This window comes from Neovison vison, chromosome 3 (assembly GCF_020171115.1).
Source record: "Neovison vison isolate M4711 chromosome 3, ASM_NN_V1, whole genome shotgun sequence".
Taxonomy (NCBI): Eukaryota; Metazoa; Chordata; class Mammalia; order Carnivora; family Mustelidae; genus Neogale; species Neogale vison.
In genome coordinates this window covers 9,948,599-9,976,516 of record NC_058093.1, presented here as the reverse complement: position 1 = coordinate 9,976,516, position 27,918 = coordinate 9,948,599, and the positions used below count along the sequence as shown (strand labels likewise).

General features: G+C 35.5%; 1 protein-coding gene across 1 annotated transcript in view; it reads left to right on the top strand.

Moving 5' to 3' along the window:
- Nucleotides 1–498: 498 nt before the first annotated feature.
- Nucleotides 499–27,918, top strand: part of BOLL (boule homolog, RNA binding protein) — a 51,156-nt gene continuing 23,736 nt past the window's right edge. The window contains 10 exon segments of the mRNA XM_044244343.1: nucleotides 499–519; nucleotides 4,337–4,480; nucleotides 7,004–7,095; nucleotides 8,939–8,993; nucleotides 10,424–10,499; nucleotides 14,230–14,357; nucleotides 18,909–18,980; nucleotides 22,903–22,950; nucleotides 23,721–23,843; nucleotides 27,039–27,137. Of these exon segments, the coding sequence (XP_044100278.1) occupies nucleotides 499–519; nucleotides 4,337–4,480; nucleotides 7,004–7,095; nucleotides 8,939–8,993; nucleotides 10,424–10,499; nucleotides 14,230–14,357; nucleotides 18,909–18,980; nucleotides 22,903–22,950; nucleotides 23,721–23,843; nucleotides 27,039–27,137 (858 nt within the window).

Below are 27,918 nucleotides of genomic sequence, written 5' to 3'. Positions count from 1 at the left end.
CTGGGGTCACGTCACCCACCAGTCCCAGCCGCCGACTTTCCCCCAAAGGGGAGAAGAGAGGGAGGCGCGCAGTGCATGGTGCTTTGCATAACCGTCCGCGTTCTCCTCCCCAGCCGTCCGAAGGCAGGCGACGGTGGCCCCTGAGCCGAGCCCTCGTCCGCACACCCCACGCCCACCCCGACCTGCCGCACGCTCTTCCCCTCAGACGGCCCAGCTCGGCGACGCCGGCCCCAGCCGAAACCGCCCGCCCGCGTCGCTCCCCGGCTAGCGGCGCCCGCCCGCCCCGCCGCCTAAGGCGACGTCGCTGCTCCTCCCCACCCCCCCGGGTGGCGGGTTCAGGCCCCGGGTCCGAGCGTGCGCCGCTGCAGCTGCCAGTGCCGCCGTCGCCGCCAGGGGGAGTGTCTGTCGGGAATCGTGGTGTTGCTTCCGTGGTGTGAAGGTGCTTTCAGACTTCGGGTTTCCGTTCCTTGCCCTCGCATTGGAAGCGCGTGGAGGAAGATGGAGACCGAGTCCGGGGCGGTGAGTACAGCAGGCCGGGCCTCCGGCCCCGGGATGGCGCGGGGAAGGAGCCACGCGGACTCTGGTCCTCAGGGGCTGAAGACCGAGATCGAGGGCCCAGACGCCCACTATTTTGTCGGGAAGAAACGCGGACAGGATGCCCCGTCGACCACCGCGAAGAGCGGCCCGGCCTGCAGGCCCCGTCCGGTCGTGTCGTGGGGTCGGGAAGGCGGGACCGCCGGGCCTGGGCCGGGTGTAGGCCGGCGGGGGGACCTCCGAAAAGGCCGGGAGGCTTCGGGAGTCGGCAGGGGGCCGGGTCCCGTGCAGCAGGCGGCGCTGGGCCGGAGCAACAGCTTTCCCGCCCAAACTGGGCTGCGCGGCGTCTTCGACGCTCGCTGCGGCGGGACTCCCCGGCCGCCCACCGCGAGGGGTTGCCAGGGCGGCGGACGCCGCGTCTCGGTGGAGACCGGAAGGCCTGAGAGACCTGGGGGGAGGGGAGGGGCACCGTGGCCCACGACGGACCCAGACACTCCAACACCCTGTGTGCGCTGGAGCCCCTCAGGGTCCCGTGGGGGGCGGGGGGGGGCGGGGGGGGCGGGGAGACAGGGAAGGCCTGAGAGGCCTAAGCCTCCGAGGCAGGCGCGGCGCCAGGCGCGGCGGTGCCCCACCCCACCCCACCCGGCCGGCAGCCAATCAGCACGCGCCACGTGCGGCCGAGGGGTTGCCAGCGCTCGAGGCCGACGCCGGGCCGGTGCCGTTGAGGGTTCCCGCCACTGCTGCTGGCGGGCTTGCGGGACAAAATTTCTCGCTGGCTGGCTTTCTTTTCCCTCCCGCACTTTGGTGGGGAGGGGGTGGACCCTCGTGTCAGTGCCCAAGTTCACGATGACCCGCCAGAACCCGAGGAAGTTGTCGCCACGGCCATATCCCCCAGCGCCTCGGCTTGCTGGCCTCGGAGGGGACGGAGCGCCGAGGCTGTGACCGCGACGGTTAGCCCGCCCTCTTCCTGTTGTCTTCGTTGGCAAAGTGGAGGATAGATTCCGAGGTTAATTCTCAAGGGAAGAAGTCAGTAAGGGCACATTTCTTTAGGGGGAAATTCTTAATATTTAGCGTTGGGAGTTTTGCTAAGCCAAGAACCCTTACTTCTAACCAAATAGCAGCACCTACCTAAGTGCTTGCCGTACACTTGGAAAATTATTGCCAGTGGAATCTGAGGCTTTCTTTGTTGTTCAACACCATGCATCGCTAGCCTTCTCGAAGGAATTCAGATGTTGCTTCTGCTTGAACCTTGTTACCTAGAAAAAATTTTCTAGGCTATTTTTCTAGGCATGTTCTTAAACCTCAGCCTAATGATTGGGATATCATGAGCAGGAAGAAATGATTCATTCGTTTATTCTTTTGTTCCACAAATATTAATTGAACACCTCCTACGTACCGGCTTTAATTCAGACGCTGAGTGAGCAAAACAGGCAGAATCCCTTCCCATATGAACATTGCACTACCGTGGAAAGTGATAGACAATAAACACAAATTATATAGCATGTTGGAAAGTGATAAGTGGTAAGAAAAGTGAGGCAGTTGGAACGCACAGTACAGCAGGAGTCTTAGAAACTGGAGAATGAAGTGAATAGGCTGGAAAAGTTGATGTTTTTTCTTTCTGGGTATCATTTAACTAGTTTCTCAAAGTAGGAAATAAAGCACTCTTTTCACTTCTGTTCATGCCATCTCTCGCAAGGAAAAATAGTGGAATTAACTCTAAACAAATTGGAGAACAAACAAGTTCATATGTTGAACTCATTTTGTTTTTAAGAAGAAACTTTCATAAAGACTTTTTTTTTAATTTTGCAAATACATAATTTCTACACTCTGTAAACAGAGACAAGATTATATCTACTAGAGCTATGCTATTATCTCTAGCAATGCAAATACTTGGTAGAAAAATAAAACTAAGCATCCCCAGATCATCTATCCTTTGCACTACAGAGTCATTCCCTAGAGAGCATGCTGTTACGATTGGATTCCAGTTTCTTTAAATGGAAACTACAACACAGCAATTATTAAATGGGATAGCTTTTGGATGGTTTAATAGGTGTCTTTATGAACTCCCCTATATTGGGAATATGTGTTGTTTGTCCCTCCCTTAGTACTAGATGCAGAATAGAGCCCAATAAGGTCCAGCCTACAACCCCATAATCACTACTGGCCTAGTCATTTCTCAGTATATCTTGAAGAGATTAGGGGTTATGGTTTTATTGGCCAATGAAGTGAGAGAGGAGAGAAAATATGAAAAAGAACAACTCCATTACCTAAGTTAGAGATTAATTTTCTTGTATTTGTTTCTCAGAGAATTGATTTTATGAACTGCAAGCTTTTTGAAGCTCTCATTTAGTATGTTAGACTGTCTCAGAAGTCGGTTAAGTGTTCCCAGAAGGAGAGTAATTAGCAAGTGCTTAAACTGGTTTCTTTTCAAAATCCTATTCTCAAAACTTTTTTTTTTTTCAGATATACATTGAGTCTACCATCTTGCCATTGTACAAAGGCTTACATGTTAATATAGATTTATTAAAATCTAAATTAGGCCCCCAACTTAGCATTGTGAACATACATGTACTGTGCTGTTCCTTTTTTTTTTAAAGATCTAATTTATTTATTTGATAGAGAGATCGCAAGTGGACAGAGAACCCGGCAGAGAGAGAGGGGGAAGCAGGCTTCCCCTGGAGCAGAGAGCCCAATTTTACGGTGTTTGATCCCAGGAACCTGAGATCATGACCTGAGCCGAAGGCACTGAGCCACCTAGGCGTCCCTGTGCTCAGCTCTTTAGTATACAGATTTATACCTATGAGTTATATGTATATACTTTTTTTTTTTTTTACAAAATCAGTTTGATCTTCAAATTTTAAAATGTGACTTTAGAGCTAAATATGGAGAACTTGAATGTCAGAGTTTATTGACTCATCAGTGCCCTTTAGCCAAAGACTACCAGGAACATAGCTGTAGTTAAGTAATGTTGGGTCTATTGAACTGTTGACACAAGGAAGAGCATACATCATGGAGCGTCTAGGTAAGAGGATGTTAGAAAAGAATTTACTATGGGATTTAGGCGTGTGTTAAGCTGTTTTTAGAGAATATTTAAGGAAGAAGGGCTTTACTCTGAAGTACATGTTGTCAGAAAGTGGGAGTAATTCTGTGATTGGGTATGTTAATTTTTATTTAGAAGGTTAAGAAAAATAGATGGAGGCCAAATCTGTGATCGACAAAGAAGGAGCAGTTACACATATCAGCCAGGATAGAAGGATGTTTGGTCATTTTTGTGGTTTGGACAATGCTTTTGTTTTTGTCAGGGTTCAGATATGATTAAGGAATGGTGTATTTTTTATGGTGATCCATCACAATCACAGAGTAACTTTGCCTAGTGTCTGTTAAGAAGAGAACGCCACAACCTTCCTGTGAGTTCCAGGCCAACTCCTACCACCACCAGAACCAAGCCAGTCCCCAGATGTCTTGGACTGCTTTTCTCTTTCTCAAACTTCCTTTTGAATTTAATATTCCTCAACATTTATAATACTTAAATAGTATATTTAATAACAACATGAGTGTATTTAAACAATATATTTTAATATTTAAGATTTTCTCTGTAGTGGAACAAATTCTGTATTTCCCATGTTTTTGTTGCTCCAAAAAGTATTAGTTCTAATTCTAATCTTTATAATATTAGCATAAAATTAAAGTCTAAAATATTACATTTTGCTTAAATGACTCATCTTTTTGATGGATATATGTTTTCAGTCTGCATCAAAACTTATACCCAATGCTAAAAGTTTAAAAGAATTTTATTTTACAGCAAACATCAAATCAGACGCAAACAGATTCATTATCTCCATCCCCTAATCCTGTGTCACCTGTGCCTTTGAATAACCCAACAAGTGCCCCAAGATATGGAACAGTGATCCCTAATCGCATCTTTGTAGGAGGAATTGACTTTAAGGTACCTATTTATGCATGCAATGTATTTTTTGTATTAGAAGTTACTTTATTTCTCAGAAATACTTGGTACAACTGCAAAAATAATCTTATTTACTAATTGCATAATGATTACTAGGTTTCACTTTGTCTTACTATAAAGAATCTTTTCAATAACAATGTAGGTTGAATGGAACATATATAATTGTCCTATTTCACATACAAGGAAATTGAGGCTCATTGACATATCTGTAGGATCCCAGCTTCTTAGTGACAGAGTGAAGACTAGAATCACAGTATTCCGACTCATAGTTTCATACTTTATTTCACCATACCATACTAATTATATTTTATTACATAGTACTCCAATAGACCAAATAATGCATAATAATTTAAAAAAAGATTCAATACTTTTAAAAAACCACAAAATTTAGTCCTATGAAATCCTGTTTCTTTATCCCAATTTTATTCTCGATTTCCTGCTAAGTAATCTCCTGAACTTACAGCTTTTACAAATTGCTTTCTGCCACCTAATTCAGAATTTGGTCACCAATAAGAGACCTGTGACCTTGTCAGAATAAAGCATCTTAGCATTAATATATTTTAATTAGGTAATTAGCCATTTCACTGTTTCAGAGAGGCTTAGTTTGTTGTTGTTGTTGTTGTTGTTAGTTGTTTTGCAGCACTATTTGGGAGTAGTAGTAAACACCTATGGGAAAGGCCTGCATGGCTATTGTAAGTAGAATATCCTTCTTTCCAAGCGGATATGTAGAAGCATTTCCAAGCTTCCACTTTATATGCTAGAAATTACAGGCATAGTTGTTTTTCCTAATTTAAAAAAATCCTTGTGCCATTAGGGTGTGAAATTTATTACTATTTCCCTGTAAACAACCTTTTACAATTTGGATGAAATTATTTTTTTTCTGCTCCAGAGAAATATTACACTTACTGTATTTGTCAAAATAATGATTATTAAACAAGTATGTGATTGGTTCACTAAAAATAAAGAAAAATTATTTCTAATGAAACGTTTATTTTTTAAAAGATTTTTTGTTTCTGTGGAAAATAGTAATGGCTGACCATAAATACTCAAGTTGACTATTCATGTTCAAAATTTATGTTACAAACAGTATATTTTTAAAATAAATCCTCAATAAATGGAAGCATTTGTATGACTAGATTATTCTAGGTTACTGAATTCTGTCAACTACATTATGAACTTTGAAGGCCATTGTTACAGTGCAGTTATAATTTACAGATAATTGCTAGGGTTCCCTCCCTGGTACTTATCCCTTTTCCAAAACCAGACAATTGCCAACAAGGAAATAGTTTACTGTAGTAGGAAGCTGTGTCAAACTTTTTAAAATAATTCTTTTTAGAAGCTTATAGCCCATCTTTCTTCATACTTAATCATCTTAACTTTCTGTCTCCTTATTTTTCAACTAAGAAGTAGAGTCGCAAAATTGAACTTGTGTTTCTTCTATCAGAGAATAGTTTGAATTAATGTGCATTCAAATCTCTAATAAAAATTCTTATTCTGGCATTGATTCCATTTTCAGTTTATTGAAATAAGATATATTTATTGTTCTTAGATTAACTCAGTATTTGTTATCATCCAGTTTAGCAACTTTAGGATATCAGCTAAGCTGCTAATGGATGTAAGTAGTGAGGTAGCAGAGGAACTCAAGTGGCATAGCCCTTCTATTGGGCATGTCTTTTTCTGTATATCTAAAGAAAATTTTTTTCTAGAGATATTTAAAGTTCCCCATGGCATACTTACACCTGAGCCAGAAAATGAAACTACAGTGAATTTAGTGTGACTACCCTAGGTAAAGGTGATACGAGTCTATTAAGAGACTATTTCAATTACAACCATCTTTGTAACTATCTTGTCTATAACTATAGTCTAATAATGACTCAGATTTTTATTTTGAATGGCTCAGATTTTATTTTATTTTGAATCATAATGTCATTATTTAGTCAAAATGTATATTGAGTACAGATAAATTATCTAAACTTTAAAATCTTGTAGTCACTTCACTGGTATCACAAACTGAGTTCAAGTATTTTTGGAAATACTCCTTTCCTCAGACCTCATTCTTTATGGAGACAGCTGATTAAAATAGAGGGACTGGTACATACCAAAATCCTTGTTCCACTGCCATAATCATGAGCCTTTCTGGGCCAAAAGAACGAATAGTACTATGCCATTGCTATAGGTTACAGCATGCCTAATTTAAATTATTTTTTAAACTGACTAAAAAGAATTTATCTAAATATTAGTGTACTTTCTTTGTAGTTATAAAGTAATTCAGCTTAAAAATTTTTTATTGATTGAATAGTTTAACAACATGATTACTGCATAAAGCAATGTATTTACATTGATTCTAATAACTTAGTGGTTTGTGTACTGTTTTAATGCTAAGAGACATTCCTATATTCATATTACTATTTGCTTATAATCTTTTCTGTCTCCAAAGCAAGCATAAGACTTGTTTCATTTTTTAGCAATTAAAAAATTTTTTGTGTGTTTCCTTTATGCCATTAGACAAATGAAAATGATTTAAGAAAATTTTTTTCCCAGTATGGGTCTGTAAAAGAAGTGAAGATTGTAAATGACAGAGCTGGAGTGTCCAAAGGGTTAGTATCACTATAGAAAGTACATAGAATTAACAATTGTGTTTTTATTGGATTACTAGGTTTTATATACTCACTTACTTTGATTCCATTTTTTAAAAAGAGAATTTCATACCCTCTTCTTTTCTTCCTATCTTTAATCTTCCATTTGGGGTGGGTGTGTGTATTTTGGAGGGAGGGGTAGCATAGTAACATTCCTTAATTTGTTGGGATGTTATTCTTGCATGGGCTGAGGGGCCATTCAATGTTAGGTAGCAAGCATTTAATTTTGAGTAATGTACAGCAGCTAAGGAACCAGAAGCTAAAGAAATCAGATACTTTTAGAATTGTATGCTTGCTTTAGACTAGAGAAAGCTTTATTTGAAAAAAGCTGACACAAAGGAATATCTGTAGGTTTTGCCTCAGATACCTAGAGAACTAACCTGAGAAATACAATTTTAATGAGAATGATTTTTAATTGCCAAATCAAAGAGAATGAAAACTGGGAAGAAATCAGTAGGATTTGTCTAAAAATCACTAATGACCTTAGAGCAGTTTCAGTGGCTTGGTATAAGCAAAAGCCAAATTTCAGAGAAGAAAGAGATAGTTTACATAGTGTACTCAAGAAGTTTGACAACAAAGTTAAAGAAAATGGGTAAGACAGTGGCGATCAGTGAAGGACTGTGTTTTCTTGAAGAAGTGGCAGGACATACATGAATAGACAGAAGAGAAAGGACCAGTGAGGTGGAAAGAAAATTATACTAGTGGAAAACCTCATTCAAGTATGTCAGATAAGCACTTTGGAAGAGATGGGATTCTGCAGAGAGGTTATTTTTAAGCAATTGAGATGCTTCCTCAGACTGACAAACAGTATTAGGATGAAGTGAGATTGTACCTCTTTGTATATGGCTAATAGAATTCTCAATATTTTGGTAATATCCTTTTTTTAACCATTGAAAAACACATAGAGATGTAAACTGTATTTTATGCCTTTTCCACTGGGTGGTGTATGTGTTCTACCAAAAAATTAGCATAAAACTATTAGCCCTTGTTTAATGTTTGGGCACATAGAAAAAGAAATTCCTTTGTTAAAAAAAATAAACTTTTTATACAACAGAGTAATTATGAATCAAAATAGTAGTCAAAATATTTAACACTACTCTAGTTTCCTTAAGTTATCCAAATTGAAATTATGCTGGGGGGGATATACCTTTTATTTCTTTCATATCTTTTTGTCTTCTTTGGCTTTTTGGATGTTGCATACATAATGTATTTGTATCTTGAACATTATACGAATTGTACTCTGAAGGTAACAATTATATATAAAAAGCAGATATAAAATCTAGTATGTACACATTTTTAATTGATTAATATTTGAAAAACACTAATAATTGCATTATCAGTTTATATGTGCTAATAATAAATAATGTATCTATATACTCATTTTCACATATAAAAAATTTTATGTGTTGAAATTTTTATTTTTTTGAAGTTTTTTTTCCTACTCTGATTCCTATTTAAGCTAAACTTCTACTATTTTAAAAGGGATTATTGCTCTGTACTAAAATTTATTATATCCTAATTTGTAAGCTAGAACATGAATCCTTCATGCTTTCCTGCTTTGTATACAGCTCAGATCTGAAACTGTTTTAAGATCCTGGGTTTGTTTGGTTTTTTTTTTCCTCTTAGTGCCCTGACTCTAGGAAGAGGTGACAGTGTTATGCTCTGAAGGATTCTCTTAAATTTTGCATGGTGGTGCACCATAGAAAACCGCTCATTCCTACAGTGGCCCATTCTTAAAAAGAAATTTAATTTTAATATAACTCTAATATAATGTTCTAAGAAAATAATTAATATATTTATTTAGGTATGGTTTCGTCACTTTTGAGACACAAGAAGATGCACAAAAAATTTTACAAGAGGTGAGATTTTTTTGATGTATTTAACTTTGTTTTTTGGAACTTCTTTGAAACTAATCCTTCCGGATACTTTTTTATTATTAGCTTTCCAATACAATGATTAATTGATAGAAAAATATTTTTAACTTATTTGCATCTCAAGATTGACACTGGTCTCCAAAAAAATTGAATAAAAAAAGATTAAACAGAGGCTCCTGACTGACTCAGTTGGTAGAGTGTGCAGCTGTTAATCTTGGGGTTGTAGGTTTGAGCGCCACATTGGGTGTAGAGATTACTTAAAAATTAATCTTTTTTTTTTAAAGATTAAACAGAAATTTTATCTACATAAAAACATTCCAAATCATTGCATGAGTAGCATGAGTATGTTTGCAACGTTATAATATAATTTTTTACTTTATTTGCTTACTAAGAACTTGGGAATATATGTTTTCTGAAGTGTTAATAGAACTTTGAATTACTAACAACACAACAAACATGGATACCTAGAGTGAAATTATCTGAGATTATTTCCCCTAAAAATAGTTTGAATTGTACATTATTAAATCACATGCAGCTGATCCTCGTTATTTTTAATAGTTATGTTTTTATAAAGTCACCATGAACATTCAGTTAGCAAATACTGACTGTTCCTCCTAGAAGAAATACAAAGTTCCCACTAGTTTCTGTTTACATTAACCAACCAACCAACCAGTCAATACATAACTTTGTTTTGTGTGTGTTTCTGTTTAAAGACATCATGTTAAATATATATTGTTGATTCACTAACATTGAACTCCTGGCCAACAGCACTGTAACTCGTGTCTGAATTAAGCCCATCTAAAACATTTTCTCAACAAGGCAAATGATAGTCTTCTTGTGCTTAGGAACTTAGCCAGCACTTTAACACTACACTTAAGGGCCATTTTAAATAGCAGAATTTAAAAAAAAAAAAAAAAAAAAAAAGATAGCAAAATCACCAACATAAAATACAAAAATACAAAAAAAATTGGCACTAAACAACATGAAACGACTCTTTTTTAAGAGCTGAGACAAGAAGACAGAGTGTTGCCTTATTTGACCTCAGCCTGGGACTGTGTATGTCAGGCAATTCAAAATTTTCACCTCACTGCTCATGTCCACTAGTAACTGCTTAAATTGCCACAAGTTTGCTTTTGGGGTTACAAATAACTTTAATGAATAGGTGAATTCCCAAATATGGGATCTATGAATAAAGGACTGACTGTATTCCAATTAAAGAACTGGGGTCAGACCATTGGAACCAAAATTCAAACCCAGATCTTTAAATATCCAAAGACTTTGTCCTTTCCAGTATTCTGGCTGCTTTCAAAAAATATTATAGTCTGAATTTTAAAAATTGTTTCTCACTAATTTTTCATTATTGGTTTTGTAAAATTATAGTACTAAGATAATAAAATAATTTTTTCTTATTTTAGGCTGAAAAACTTAATTATAAGGATAAGAAACTGAACATTGGTCCAGCAATAAGAAAACAACAAGTAGGAATCCCTCGTATGTATTGAGAACTAATATATTTTTCAGTGTTTTTGCGTGGGTTCTTTTTTGAAATATTAATTTTTTTGAAGAACTTAATTAAAATATCATGTTTCTTTCATTTAATAAAGTTATTTTAGCAAAGTTGGTGATCACATGAATATTTCTTACCAAAATTAATATATGTTAGATTTTGGAGGGGCAGGGAGAATTTTACACAAATAATGGTGTTTACATATATTGCATGTAGTTACATCTTTAAAGGAAAACGCTTCTACATAAAAATACAATTTAAAATTGCAAAGGTAATTAGAATTATTTTGGTAATAATAATTATTCTAATTATTAATTGGAAATTTTTCTAATTATAAAAGTAATTTAAAATTGGAAATTGAAGAGGGGTGCCTGGGTGGCTCAGTGGGTTAAGCCTCCACCTTCAGCTCAGGTCATGATCTCAGGGTCCTAGGATCTTGCCCTGCAGCAGGCTCTCTGCTCAGCAGGGAGCCTGCTTCCCCCCTTCTCTCCTCCTGCCTCTGCCTACTTGTGATCTGTCTCTTTCTGTCAAATAAATAAATAAATAAAATTAGAAATTGAAGATACTGAAAGTAAGAATATAGAACCAATAATCAGAAACTCTAGTTGCAATGGTAGGTACTGTAGCCCAACCAGATATGTTAAAATTATGAAGGAACAATTCCTAAAGCTTTAAGAATTGGCAAGGTTGTGCCTTCCTTAAATTTCTGTAATGCTGTCCACTCTACTCTTCTTGTTTTCTCACTCTTCCTCTATTATATTAGGCATCTTTACAGTTAGATTTTACCCAAAGATTTACTGAACTCTATAGCAGTCTTCAGCTGGAAGGAGATACCTAAAATTAGTAACTGAATTTTCTTATTCTTCCTAAACTGTGCCCTACTGTCTGTTGGGATGTTTAAAACATTAGGTTGTTATTGTATACCTGTTAACAAATTAATAGCTGTGCTCCTTTGTACTGTTCTACTTTGACTGAGAAATTAACAGTTATGGGGTACCTGGATGGCTCAGTTGGTCAAGTGATTGCGTTTGGCTCAGGTTATGATCTCAGAGTCCTGGGATCAAATCCTGCATGGGGATCCCTGCTCAGCAGGGAGCCTGCTTCTCCCTCTTCCACTCCCCCTGCTTGTGCTGGCTCTCTCTCTCTTTCCCTCTGTGTCTGTCAAATAAATAAAATCTTTAAAAAAATAATTATCAAGTTTAATTTTGACTTAGTTATTTGTTAATTTAGAGAATAATGAAGAATGCCCTAAATAGGTTAATACTTCTTATTAGTTGCAAGAGTTAAGCTGTAACATGTAGTAATAGTTCTATATTACCAGCAGTAGGTATAAGTAGTAATGTTCATATTATGACCTGTAAATTGCTTTAAGGGAAAAAAAACATAAATCACCATGCTGAATGCTTTCAAATAGTAAATTTGAGAAGTATAGGGTTAATAACTTAACCAAATAGTTGCATTAGCCTTCAAATCCAGGACAAGTTGACTCCAAAGCTCTTTATACTTTTCTGCAAATAAATTTTAAGTATAAAAGTAGACTTATAAAATATGGGGGATATTTATCTCAATTTTTTTTTCAAATCTATAGCTTGTTTGATCTCTATTATCAATATTCTAGTCCTAGCTACCCACCTCACTTGCCTTGATTACTGGAAGAGCCTTCTAACAGGTCTTTCTGAATCCACTTTTTGTACCTTCTGACCCATCATATACAAGGCAGCCAGAGTGATCTTTCAGAAGTGTATATTTCATATTATTCTTAGCTTATTTTGAGCTCTTCTTTCCTTTTTTTCCTATACATTAGCCATCTAGCTTTCTTACAGTTCCAGAACATACCATACTCCTGATATACATTATTTTCTTTGCCTAGAACACTCTTTGCCATCCCATTCCCATCCCATTTTTTTTTTTTTTTAAGATTAGGTGTGGAGCCCAATGTAGGGTTGAACTTACGATGCCAGGATCAAGACCTGAGCTGAGATCAACAGTCAGACACTTACCCAACTCAGCCTCCTCGGTGCATCGTAATCATTCTTTAAAGCTCAGCCCAAACATCATTTCTTTACAAATTAAATATAATTAGAACGTTCATACTACCACGTGTAATACCCTATACTACCTCTGAATGTATTTATCAAAATTTTATTTAATTAATTAATTGTGTAATAAGCTAATAACTATTTTCTCACCAGAAGGTAACTTTCATATGACAGGTCCAGTTTTTTTTTTTTTTCTTTTTGGCTGTATCACCAGCCAAGTTCAATGCCTTGTAATAGTACTGTCTCAAATTTTATTTATTTATGTAACAGATAAACCTGTGGTTCCTTGAGTATCTTGAAGGGAAATCCATGAACCTCCTGAATTTGTGCAAAAAAATTTTTAATGTGTATATCCCTGAGAAAAAGATGCATGATTTTCATCAGATTCTCAAAAGGATGAGATTAAGAATCACTAAAATAAGTAGTAACAATACAGATAAAATATAGTGAAAATATAAAAGCTCAGAAGCGGTAGTGTTGTTTAAAGTGGTAGGCCAGTACTCCTCACGGTGTGGTTTGCAGCCAGTAACAGTTCAGTTGGAATCTCTCAAAATGCAGATCCTCAAGCCCTATCCCAGACTTATTGAATCTAAATCTCTGCTAATGTGGCCCTGGGATTTGTATCCTAATAAGTTATCTAGGTGATTCTAATGTACGTTAAAATTTGAGAATTACTGGTGTAATGGAAGGAGGATTGCCCGGTCCACTAATTTACATAAATTTGCTGGTCAAGTACGTAATTGACTTGGCTTAAGTACTTAAGTACTTAATCTGACTTGGCTTATATAAATTTTTCAAGTGTTCTCTTGACAAAAAAATATTTCTTTTATTTTGGGGGAGGGAGGGTTTATATATAACTTGATCTGATAAAAGAGATGGGGACCCAGAACTACACATGAAGATTTGTGGTCATGTTTGCAATAAGCAGCAGTTGTAGCAAAGGGAGGCTGGAGAGTAAGAGTCATGGCCTCAATAAATGCTTGTGATAATAGAACCAAAGAATTTGTATGATGGAACCAAAATATCTTCAGGAGAGTATGGAATCTTTTCCAACTTCACTGCCTTCATCCTCTTTGGCCTTTTACAAATAAAGGTCTTAACTAAGGTCTTAGGTCTTAAGTCTAAGGTCTTAGGTCTTAAGGTCCTAAGGTCTTAGGTCTTATGACCTTGCTGATAATAATTTAAATTTTTAAGCCTTGTGTTTGATCACATTGTTATTCAAATCTAAATTGATGAGTTTTTAGTATTCTTTTTTTTTTTTAAAGATTTTATTTATTTATTTGACAGACAGAGATCACAAGCAGGCAGATAGGCAGGCAGAGAGAGGGAGAGGAGGAAGCAGGCTCCCTGCAGAGCAGAGAGCCTGATGTGGGACTCGATCCCAGGACCCTGAGATCATGACCTGAGCCGAAGGCAGCGGCTTAACCCACTGAGTCACCCAGGTGCCCCTAGCTTTTAGTATTCTTTATTGAATTTATTTTTTTCCTCACTTTAAGCTAATAAAAGTTCTAAGATAGTGAGTTTGAAAATATATACTTCAAAAATACTTCAACATTTGGAATTTTTTTAATTTGCAACATTCAATTTTTACTGTAATTGTATCAAGTGATCAGAAATTACCTTTTTAAAATTTAAACTGAACATTTTAATTATTATTATTTAATCTTTACTTTAGGTTCCAGTATAATGCCAGCAGCTGGAACAATGTATCTAACGACTTCAACTGGATATCCTTACACATATCATAATGGTGTTGCTTATTTTCATACTCCAGAGGTAGCTTCTGTCCCACCACCTTGGCCTGTAAGTAATTTTCATCTTAAAAGGGTTTCCATCTATTCTATCAATTTTTTAAAACATTTATTTCTGAAATATTTCAACCATAGACAAGTATTAATAATAATTAACAGCCATGTAGCTACCACTTAAATTTAATAAATGTTAATATTTTGACATATTTATGTAAGTTCTTTTAATAAGGAGAAATGAAGTATGAGAAATTCAGGTATAGTCTCCTTGCCCCCATTTTATTATCCTCCTTTTCTCCTCAGACATATTTGGAATATATAACCATAATATCTTTCCTATCATTTTGTGTTTTTACTACAAATGTAGGTATCCTTAAACAATAGGTAGTATTGCTTTGGGTGATTTTCTTAACACTATGTAAATAACCAGTTTTTCTATTCAACATTATGTTTTTGAGGTTAAACAGTGTTGTTACTAGTATATCTAATTCACTTATTTTAATATTTTATAATATTCCATATTATAAGTGTATATTCCCCTATTGATGGATGTTTTAAGTTTTTTCTGTAATCAAGATCACAGTGAACATTCAGATTTTGTATGTACTATGTAAGAATTTGTCTAGGAAAGTAGTCTTCAAGGCTTTTTGCTTGTATATCCTCTAAAAATTTTCTGAAAAATTATGAATACTTATTTTTAAGTTAATATCTGAAATTTATCATAATTTTAAATAATTTAGGAATACAACATATTATGTATGCTATATACATAAAACTAATATAAGGGTATATGTCAGTTTTATCTTAAAAAAAAAGATGGAAAACATCTAGAACTCTGTTAACAAAACTAGTCAGTCAAATAAAACTTCATTTTTTTTTTTACTGTAATAAAAATTTATTTTTGGCTCATGTAAAGTCCATGTAGCTGGGTCTTACATCCTACAGCTACAGCCTTTGGACCATGTGATCTCACCACAGCAATGGAATGCCTTGAGGATCCTCGAGATCCATTAGATGTTTTGAAGGACAGATCTGGAAGTAGATTACATTATCTTATATACCACTATCCTGGATGCAATCACAAAGCTACAAGAGAGAACGGAGAAATATGACTTAAAATATTACTTCTCTAGGTTTACCTTAGAACATTAGGTATTTAAGGTTTTCATGAAGAAAAATCTCCAAAGACTGCATTGTTAAATATTGGAAGGAGTTACAATGGAATATTTGGAGAACTTCATTGCTATTCTCTCGGACACAGGAATAAAACTTCATTTCTATCAGAAAATTCTAACTTTCAATTCTTTTTAAGTTCAAATAAATGAGTTAATATGTATTCTTACAACCATCATATAATTTATTTTGTTCTCTGGATGAAATAAAGGACCATCTCCCCTCTAATATTTCTTATAAAATCTCTTTTTGCTTTGCTTCTCTCACTTCTCAAGGGCATTGCCTACTTGAATTATCTATTTGTTTGATGCCCTTTTGGTATTTATATTCCCAAACAAAACATTATAATAGATCCAGAATGAGTGAGAAGTGTGCCTTTCCTCATGAAGGAGAATGGTGATTGTGAAAGGGCGTTATGAAAAGAAAACAGACACATGGTACAGAGACACAGTCACAGACACATCAAATCAGGAGGGAGTACTTATGAAATTTAGGATCTAAAAATTAATACTCTGAAACCTATTCATGCCCATTTACCACTGGAAAAATTTTGTATTCTCCTCCTTTGGTCTAAGCTGAAATATATGCAGAGAAGTAAAATTTCACATTATAGAATATGCACATCTTTGACTTAATGTTGCCAAATGACTTTCCAAAGTATACCAGTTTATACTTTAGCTAACAGTTTATGAGAGCTACAATTTCTCCATAACCTGCCAATCCTTTAATTTTCAATTTCTTCCAGTATTATTATGAAATAGTATTTTGTTTTTTTATCTTCCTAGCCATTGAACATAATTCGGGTATTTACTGGCATTCCACTTTTCTTCTGTGAGGTGCCTCTTCATATCCTTTATCCTTTATCTTTTCTATTGCGGTTGTCTTTTTCTTGAGTTCATTATATGAATTTTGTGAGTTCTTCTGGTGTGTGGTTTGTCCATTAACTCTACAGGGTTTTTTGGTTATACACTAATTCTTTGTTTTAATGTTAACATATGTATTAATGTTTTCCTTTATGGAAGTAGTTTCATCTTTTGGTATCTTATTTTTAAAACATAACACTTCCAAGAAAAGAATAAAAAATTTAAATTAAAAAAAATACTTCCTTATTACAATATAGGTATTCTAGATTTTATTTTTAAAATACTCTAGTATTGCTGTTTTTCACATGTAGATCTTATCTGGAGTTCATGTTTACTAATCCATCCTCTTTCATTATTTTGAAAGGAATCCTCTATGAAATACCACATTTTGGGGGTTTTTCCTCTGGGCTCTCTATTCTGTTCTGCTGGTGTGTTTGCCCTGTCCAATTCCATGTTAATTCCTATTGCTATAGAATGAGTGCTAAAATCTGATAGGGCAGTCCTGTCATTTTTTTCTTCAGGAGTCTCTCATCCATCTTTAAGTCTTTACTTTTATAAATTTTATAATCCGGCTTGTTCAATTCTGTGAAAAGCATTTGTTGGATTTTTATTAGAATTGCATTGAATGTGTAGATTAATTTGGGTATAATACTGAATTTTACCATCCACATTTATTTAGATCTTTTATTTCCATCTGTCAATAAAATTTTCTTTCTCTGTAAAACAGTTTAGTATATCTTTTGTTGGATTTATTCTTAGGTACTCTGTGGTTTTTGTTGCTTTTATGATGGTATATTTTTAAATCATACTTCCTAATAGGTTGTGACCTGTTTGCAATAATACTTTTTTTAAATGTTAACATTTAATCAGAAACCCTCCACAACTTCCATGGAGATAATCAGTTATGATTCAGTATACTTACGTTTCTTTCTGTTCTTTTCTCATTTTTTTCTCCATTAAGTTATTGTACCAACATTTTCTCTGCCATAGTATTTATATGATAACATGACCTTGTTCTTGAAAAAGGAAACAAGTTCAATAATTCATGATTAAGCTTTATATATACTTATATAAGTTTTATATATATAGTATATATTTATGTATATGCTGTAGGTTTTGGAAGATAATGTTAGCCAAAACCAAGGTTTCTCAGCCTCAGCACTATTACACTTTGGGCCAGATGATTCTGTGTCGTTGAATGCTAATCCTGTGCATGGTAAGATGTTTAAGCAGTGTCCTAGTCTCCCCACACCTATAAAAACCAAAAGTATTGCCATATGTTCCCTTGGGGGACAAAGTCACACCTGATTGAGAATTATTACCCCAAATCAACTAGGAAATTATTTCATATTCTGTTTGTTAAAAATGAAAATTTATAACATGAATTTATCATGAAAAGATATTGAATTTTAATAATTTTTTCTTATATTTGCTGAGAATTTTTCGTCCTTTAATCTACTAATAGAAAATAAGTATCATAATAAATTACATTATTTTCTAATGTTAATCTGTGGTATAATTTTATTAGCATACTGTAGTCTGAAAATTGTGCAAAACTATGATATTTTTCTTCATTTTGTGGAGGGGAAGGAGTGAACATTAAAATAAAACTGTAAAGTTAGATCCTATGTTAGAAATTGAATTTTAATTGCTATCATTAAAGCTAACTTTACCTATCTTATAATACAGTTTGCCTGCTTTATTAATGGTCTGGTTTTAAATACTCTATTTTGGTGTTTACTCTAGTACTTTGAATAATGAAGTGTTATGTGTATTTTCTTCAGAGAGAAATCACTTGAAGTTTATTGATCAATTCATTTAAATATCAAATTAATAAAATAGGATTTGATCAATGCTTTAATAAATAATGTATTTGACTTAAATATATAACTAAGGAGCAGGATTTAATTATTTGTAAGCAGTGGAAAATCAGTGGCAAAATCAAATATGATTAGTCATTCAGTTCTGTGTTGTGTAAGCATTATCTACTCCTGGGCTCTTGATGGAAATAGGCACTGTCACCTTACGTCCAGCTGCCATTTTCTTTTAAATATTCTCTTAGAACTATATTTTCATAATCTTCGGACTGAAAGCAACTTATCTGGTGGTTGTCTTTTAACATTACCATGAAAATGAAACCAAAGAAAAGTGGGAATACTGTGATGATTTTAATACACTTAAGTTGAATTAGTAATAATAATATCAAAAAGAGGTAGAAAAATGACATTTCTGGGGCGCCTGGGTGGCTCAGTGGGTTAAAGCCTCTGCCTTCGGCTCAGGTCATGATCCCAGGGTTCTGGGATCAAGCCCCGCATCGGGCTCTCTGCTCAGCGGGGAGCCTGCTTCCTCCTCTCTCTCTCTGCCTGCCTCTCTGCCTACTTGTGATTTCTGTCTGTCAAATAAATGAATAAAATCTTTAAAAAAAAAAAAAGAAAGAAAAATGACATTTCTAATTATAGATCATAAGTTGATTGGGTTTAGGTAACAATTCGGGATAAATTTTATAATAAACTATTTTGAAGAATTTTGCCTAGACCTAAAATAATTTCTCATTTTTTTTCCTCTTATAGTCACGTTCTATATCTAGTTCCCCTGTGATGGTAGCTCAGCCAGTTTATCAGCAACCTGCATATCACTACCAGGTAAACATGAAATTACAAAGAAAATTCTCTTTAATACTCAGTCCTTTTTCAGTAAATTTCATTGTATTCTTTCTCATGTAGATATTCTCATAGTTAAAAAAAAAAAAAGATAGTTAAACCTTGATAACAATGCTGGGTTTGGTTTTTTTCTTCTCTTATGGGGAACTAAACAATATTATACAAGAAGATGGCTGGTTTTCTTCATTTAACTAAATGTAATGAGGCCGGTTTTGCTCCCTTGGCTAACATTTAATCTAAAAAGTTTTTAAAAACAATTCCCAAAGCAACATATAGATAACACATACCAAATCACAGGCTGATCTTTTAATGTTATTGTTAACATTATGTCACTTTCTTGCTGTTGTATTTAACATAATCAGTATTAAAATAAGTAATATATTGTGATTCGCATTATGGCAGCCTCTTTTAGTTAACCACACTATTCATTAATTCTTGTGGGACACTGGGGATAAAGGAGCCATAATGCCAGACCATTTTGGTGTTTTGTAAATAAAGAATACCTGTTGACATACTGTCTATGACTGCTTTTGTACTATAATGGCAGGGTTCAGTAGTTGCAACAGAGATATTATGGTCTGCAAAGCTTAAAATATTTACCCTCTGGCCCTTTAAAGAAAAAGTTTGCCAACCTCTCATCTATTACACTCAAAAATAAAATCACATTCTTTCCTACCTCTGGAATTGTGGAAGAGAATTGCTTTCTCTTTTTTTTTTCTTTTGAACTTTTAAAATAGACCCAGATTAAATGTTAAGTTTACTGGAATTCTTTTTAATATTAGACTGGGTTTTGGGAGGACAGTGGTGTTTAAATTTTAAATAGAATTTAAGATTTAAACTTACTATTATATATTAATGTATATCATATTATTATATTATTTATTTGTAATAAATTTGTAAATTCTATTACTATGCTAAATATAAAACTAAAGTGTTTCACTTACGATGAAAATAACTTAATGACATGTATTTAAAATATATATATTTAAAATATGTATATTAAAGTAACTTAATGACATATATTTAAAATACATGACTTTCCCTAAGTTACCTCCATATTTCAGCAGAGGCCCCAAAAACAGAACATTAGGTACCAGATCTTTCAATATAACAAGCCAAATATTGTGAAATTAGTTGGGGGATCCTTAGCTAATTGCCCACCTTGAGTACACATGAGGGGAGGATGAGATTGCAAGAAGTTGCTAGAATGCTGTGGCATGTCCCCTTCTTCCCAACCAAGTAAAGAAGACATCAGAGAATGACTGAGAAAACTTAATTTTTATCCCCTGAAATTTGTGAGATGGTACTTAGATCTGACCTCTCCTAAAAAAAAAAAAAAGTCCAAAAAGAAAGACTCTGGGTTTTTGTGGTAGCTGGCGGCAAGAGGAATAAATTAATTAATTAGAAAGTCCAAAGAGGAAGCTGGGCTAGTCTCCGGAGGCAGAGCCTGGAGAAAAGACTACAGTGAGAATGTGCTGAACTTCTACTCACAACAAGCAAAGGTTTATGTGTCCCAAGAGCAAGATGTGAACCTCACAGAAGAAACCCTTTTCAAAAAAACTTTAAGGAGATCCCAATAAAGAAAGAATCTGTGTGAAGTAGACTTCTAGAATCAAGGGCTAGAATTGCAATTAGAAGTTCTCAGCAGGGTGGGGCACCTGGGTGACTCAGTCAGTTAAGTGTCTGCCTTCCACTCAGGTCAGGTGCTGGGATCTAACCTTGTGTCGGACTCCCTGCTCAGCAGGAAGTCTGCTTCTCCCTCTCCTGCTGCTGCTCCCCCTCTCATGCTCTCACTTGTTCTGCCTCTCTCTCTCTCAATAAATAAAAGTCTTAAAAAAAAAAAGAGTTCTCAGCAGAGAGATCACCAAAGAATCCAGTAAACTACCTATCTAGATAGTCAGCATTTGGAATCTGCCACACCCCAAAAAAAATGATTTGTCCTAATTTTAATCCTAGGGCAAGGAAAAACAGGTCAACACAGTGCTTTTAAAGTGTCAGGGGATGAGAAAGAATAGAACTGCTTTCTGCTTGCTCCGCATTGAGTCCAGCTCCTCCTTTTTTAACTAATTACATACAACTATAGCTCATTTGACATACCAAATACATTCTTAAAAGTTTGTAATACAGTTTAATTTTATACTTTGACTCTGGTGGTCTCCTTGACACAAATGATAAAATTGGAAGTATGTTACCTCAGTATTACTCAGGAATATTACCAAAATCTTTTTTTGTACCAATTTATAACTATTTTATAATACAAAAAATCATTTCACCTCCCATATTTATCTTCAGATATATATTCATCATTCTGCCTCTTTGATGAAAATCTTCCTTTGTTCTTTTCATAAATTCTAAGATTGGTAGCTTTATCAGTTGTTAGTCAAATCAGGTAATACATGGTTCAATTAGTACTTATCTCGTATTTCTCACTTCATAAGTAGATAGTTATTTCATTTATCTAAAAACTATGTAAGTCATTTTATTTCCAATTTTTTATTAAAATATTTTCTTAAGAGGTTATTATTCTGCCTTTCTATTTTTTAAGATTTTATTTATTTATTTGACAGAGAGAAAAATCACAAGTAGGCAGACAGGCAGGCAGGGTTGGGGGTAAGCAGGCTCCCCGCTGAGCAGAGAGCCCAAAATGGGGCTCTTTCCCAGGACACTGGGATCATGACCTAAGCTGAAGGCAGAGGTTTAACCCACTGAGCCAGGCAGGTGCCCCATCCTGCCTTTCTGCATGTAGAATACAGAACATAGACTCCACATTATCTTGGTTATTATAATACAGTGATGTCATCCGTTAGCAACTTAAATAGCACTAAATTCACAGTGATTCAGTTTAAGTGATCCAGGTATCATCTTACTCTTTTTTCTGTTTGTTTTTTTACTTTATAATTAAAAAGACTTAATTAAAAATTAACTAAAAATGGGGTGCCTGGGTGGCTCAGTGGATTGGGCTTCTGCCTTCGGCTCAGGTCATGATCTCGGGGTCCTGATCGAGCCCCGCGTCTGCCTCAGCATCCCTGCTGAGCAGAGACCATGCTTTCCCCTCTCTCTCTGCCTGACTCTCTGCCTACTTGTGATCTCTCTCTCTGTCAAATAAATAAAATCTTTAAAAAAAAATTAACTAAAATAACTAAAGAATAAAACGTTACTAAGAAATAATACAGCTAGTTTAATAAAAGTCTGACATAGCGTCATCTTACAGTAAGTTTAAAAAATTTGACCATCTTTTATTTAACAGCTTTTTAATATATAATTCACATAGCATTCAGTTCAGCTTTTTAAAATGTGCAATAGTGTTTTTTACTAAATTCAGAGTTGTGTAACCATACCACAGTCAGTTTTAGAACATTTTAATCAACCTTCACCCCAAAAAACCTTACACATTAGTAATCACTCCTCTTTGGAGAAATATCTATTCATATCTTTTACTCTTTTTAAATTTGGGTTACTTGTCTTTTTATTATTGAGTTATAACATTTCTTTATATATTCTAGATGCACATTCTTTATCAGATATGTAATTTGTAAATCTTTTCTCCCATCTTTTGAGTTTATTTTTACTTGATGGTATTCAAGTGCTATTTTGTGGCACAAAAGTTTTTCAATTTTGATGAAGTCCAATTTATCTTTTTTCTTTTGTTGCTTTACAAAGCTTGTGTTTTTCATGTCATAATTTTTTTAATTGCCTAATTCAAACCCACAAAGATTTACACATATTTTCTTCTAAGAATTTTATAGTTCCTGCTCTTACATTTAGGTCTTTGACCCAATTTGAATTAATTTTTGTATGTAGTTTGAGGTTTAGGGATCCAGCTTCACTCTTTTGCACATAGATATCCAGTTTTGATCTTTGTTTATAATCTGGGTGGTTTTTTTGGTTTTTGTTTTCATTTTAGGCCCCTGCACAGTGTCTACCAGGACAATGGCAGTGGGGTGTTCCTCAGGTAAATATTAACTTTTTTCATAGTGTTTTTATGAAAACTGAATGAATATTAAAGTCAGGAGAACTAGATTTGAGATACTCCTCTTCTGTTTAATACCTGTGATACCTTTGGCAGTTCATTTAATCACTCTATTTCTTAGCTTCCTCACTTGTAAAATGGAAGTAATGATACCATACATTTGTAAATTTCTTTACCTGATCTTGGTGAAGATCACATGAGATCATGTAAGTGAAGTCATTCTTTTAAAAAGTGAGTACTTTTATAAACATGAAAAATAACTTTTTACCGTTATGGGAAAATGTATCATTCTTCTGGTTGTACTTCAGATTTTGCTTCAGTTCATTTTTTTTCTTCAGTTTTCTGCTCCTAAGTAAATAAATCATCTCTCAACTTTTGATACAAATAGTATACCACCAAAAAGACTATTTAATGACATTTCCCACTTCCATGTGAAGTCACAAAGTTGAGAATAGATGTTTATGCCAACTCAAATACTGTACGTTATATTACAATCTTTGATAGTGATCTTAATATAACAATTTTCTGAATTTATAAAAGAAGTTCTGAAGCACTAAGAACTTTCAATACTTACCAGTGATAAAGTTCTTTAATCACATCTACACAATTGAAATTTGTAACAAGATACATCTATGCTATCTGGTAAAGAACTTCAGGAAAATATGAAATAAATATTTCATCTGTTGGGTAAGTCATTTGTTTTCATTGAAATAAATAATCATATTTGAATTAGAAATCTGGTTTTGTTTTAGTCTCCTGCCTCGTCTGCTCCATTCTTATACCTGCAGCCTTCTGAGGTTATTTATCAACCAGTGGAAATTGCACAAGATGGTGGATGTGTTCCTCCTCCTCTGTCTCTGATGGAAGTTCCAGAGGTAGGTATTACTCTCAAGGTAATTTATCTATAACTGTCTCATCTTAACATTTATTTCTTTTTCTTTTCTAAAAATATTTGTTTAAGTGGTGCCTGGGTGGTTCAGTCAATAAGTATCTGCCTTCCGCTCAGGTCATGATCCCAGGGTCCTGGGATTGAGCCCCACATTGAGATGCCTGCTCAGTGGGAAGCCTGCTTCTTCCTCTCCCACTCCCCCTGCTTGTGTTCCCTCTCTCCTGTCTCTCTCTTTCTTTCTGTCAAATAAATAAATAAAATTAAATAAAAATAAAAATAATATTTAAGACCCTCATGGAAGCTGCACATTTTTTCTTTGACTTATTCACGCATTTCCCCTTTTATAGGTATCTAAGAATGCTTCATCTTTGACTTTTTTACTAACTAGTTCTTTTTTTTAAGATTTTATTTATTTACTTGATAGGCAGAGATCTCAAGTAGACAGAGAGAGAGAGGAGGAAGCAGGCTCCCTGCTGAGCAGAGAGCCCGATGTGGGACTCGATCCCAGGACCCTGAGATCATGACCTGAGCTGAAGGCAGAGACTTTAACCCACTGAGCCACCCAGGCGCCCCTTACTAACTAGTTCTAAACAATTTCTAAAACCACTGTTCACTGTACTCGGCTAATCTCTGACTTGATCTCCTTAAAAGAGTAAGACACCAAATGTTTTTCTTTCTTCTGGCTTGCCTGTCAATCTGTATTATTACTAATAATAGTCTGTCAATTAAAAGCATATAAAAATTCAAAAAATCTTAACAACTTCCTTCAAATATGTAAATCAAAAGTATTTCGTGGGCTACCTGGGTGGCTCTGTCAGTTAAGCATACAACTTTTTTTTTAATTTTTTTTTATTTTTTAATAAACATATAATGTATTATTAGCCCCAGGGGTACAGGTCTGTGAATCGCCAGGTTTATACACTTCACAGCACTCACCATAGCACATACCCTCCCCAATGTCTATAACCCCCACCACCCTCTCCCTATACCCCTCCCCCCGGCCACCCTCAGTTTGTTTTGTGACCTTAAGAGTCTATTTTGGTTTGTCTCCCTCCCAATCCCATCTTGTTTCATTTATTCTTTTCCTACCCCCCAAACCCTCCATATTGCATCTCCTCTTCCTTGTATCAGGGAGATCACATGATAGTTTTCTTTCTCTGATTGACTTATTTTGCTAAGCATAATACCCTCTAGTTCCATCCACGTCATCGCAAATGGCAAGATTTCATTTCTTTTGATGGCTGCATAGTATTCCACTGTATATACATACCACATCTTCCTTACCCATTCATCTGTTGATGGACATCTAGGTTCTTTCCATAGTTTGGCTATTGTGGACATTGCTGCTATAAACATTTGGGTGCACGTGCCCCTTTGGATCACTACGTTTGTATCTTTAAGGTAAATACCCGGTAGTGCAATTGCTGGATCATAAGGTAACTCTATTTTCAAATTTTTGAGGAACCTCCATGCTGTTTTCCAGAGTGCACCAGAGAACAACATAAGCATACAACTTTTGATTTCAGCTAGGTCATGATCTCAGGGTCATGGGATCAGACCCCTCATTGTCGGGTTCTGCGCACAGTCAGAAGTCTGCTGGAATTTCTCTCCCTCTGCCCTTCCCCCCCAAATAAATAAATAAATCTTTTTTAAAAATACTTAATAACTAAAAATTATAAATGTTATTTTCAGTGTTTTTATGTTCCCAAACCATTACTTACCTTACCATCTATGGGCCAAGAACTGTAAAGGTATGTTTTAAGTCAGTGTTGTAAAAAATTAGAAAATTAGCACCCACCTCCCAATTAGAATGTATTATATTATCTACAGTTTATAACATGAAGTTCTGGAATAATAATTTCCACAGTTGGATCTTAATGTTACTATCACTACTTCTACCAGGATTTCTGTTTTCATCTCACCCTCCACTCATCATGTGCTTGACTGAATCTGCAAAGTACTCTTTGTTAAAGAAAACTTGTGGGTGCTATATTCTCTGAGTTCTTTCATGCCTCTTTGTGCAACATTGCTGTCTATAAATCTGAAAGACAGTTACACTAGCTATAAAATAGCTACATCATACTGCCAAAACAAAGTGCCACAAACTAGGTGGCTTAAACAACAGACATTTATTGTCTCACAGTTCTAGAGACCAGAAGTTGAAGATCAAGGTATTGGCAGGTTTGATTCCATCTGAGGGCCGTGAAGGAAGCATTTGTTTCGGGCCTCTCTTCTTAGCTTATAGATGGCCATCTTCTCCATGTGTCTTCACTTTATTTTTCTATCTCTGTGTCCAAATTTCTCAATTTCATAAGGATAGTAGTTATCATACTAGATTAGCTTCTATCCTAGTGACCATATTTAACTTGATCAACTTTGCAAATTCCCTGTCTACAAATCAGGTCACATTCTGATATACTCAAGGTTAGAACTTCAACATATGTTTTGAGGGAACCAAATTCAACTCTTAACAGTACTATTTTTTATAGAACATCTAGTCTACTCTTTTCTGGTGTTGAGTGTAGCCAGAAAGGAGTTTGAAGCCAGCCTTATTTTCCCCCTGAACATAATTTGCTTTTTCTTCCTGCATGCCTTTTGATGGGAGGTGCATTGTTGTTGTTGTTGTTGTTGTTGTTGTTGTTGCTAAGATTTTACTTACTTATTTGAGAGAGGGAGCACAGGGGAAAGAGCAGAAGGAGAAAGACCAGCAAATTCTGTGCTGAGCTCAGAGCCTGACATGGGGCTCAGTCTTACAATCTTGAGACCATGACCTGAGCTGAAACCAGGAGTTGGGCACTTAACCCACTGAGCCTCCCAGGCATCTCATGAGGTGTGTTCTTAGTTTTCTTTGCATATACTATTCCCACCTTCTTTCCCTTAATTTTTCAAATCCAAGCATCAATTCCACAAGAAAGCTTTTTTTGACTGCCTCCCCAATTTTCTTAAGCTAAATCAAGTAGTTCTTTTCTTTTCTTCTATATATGTATATCATTGGACTTAGAGTAATTTTGACTATTCAACTCTCCCTGGTCAATCTATAAATTAATTAAAGATAGAATGTGTTTTTCATTTGTGTTCCTCCATTGTGTAGCAAAATGCCTAGTACATTGCAACAATGAATAAAAACTTTGAATTAATAAATAAAAGGTAACACATGTTTTTTCTTTTTTTTTTGTAACAGCCTTATTCTGATCATGGTGTTCAAGCAACATATCACCAGGTTTATGCTCCAAGTGCCATTGCTATGCCTGCACCTGTGATGCAGCCTGAACCAATTAAAGTAAGAAGTTTGTTCTGTTTTTTTTTATTATTTTTTCAGTCCTATTTCAGGCTTTTCAAATTTATTTTCTGAAAAGAAATAATTTTGGATATTTATATCACATTTGTAATCAGAAGAACAGAATTAGTGAACTCTTTCATGTGGAGAGCATACAATTCTAAATTAACTATAATTTTTACAGTTAGTTTTGCATAAGTTACAAATCACACATGGTCAAAATGTTTTATTTACTGTAATAAAATATATATAACTTATAATTTGCCATTTTTAAGTGTTTACCTAAGTGGTATTAATTACATCCATGTGCTGTGCAACCATTACCACTGTTTCCACACTTATGCATTAGCACAAAAAGAAAATCTGTACCCATCAAGCAATAACTTAGCATTCTTTTCTCCCTACCAGTCCCTGGTACTGTCTAATCAACGTTTTATCTCATTGAATTTGCCTCGATAGTTCATATACTCAGATTTTGGTTTTGTTAATGGCATATAGTATTTATGGGAAGATGAAATCGAGTTGACGATCTACTCTTTCAGTTTGGGAATTGTGCTTATGCATCCTAAATCAGATGCAGGCCAAAGAGTGGGAATCCAGTTAGATCCATGTATATATTCAATATATTTCAACTCTTGGCTGTGTAGCAGGGAATTCTGCTTACTCCCTTATGACCTAGTTTCTTAGTGAAACTCTTCATCATTACTTGGAGGAAACGGACTATATCTGTAAGAACCACAGATTGATTAACTATTGTGATGGTAATATGAATCTTGTTTACAGT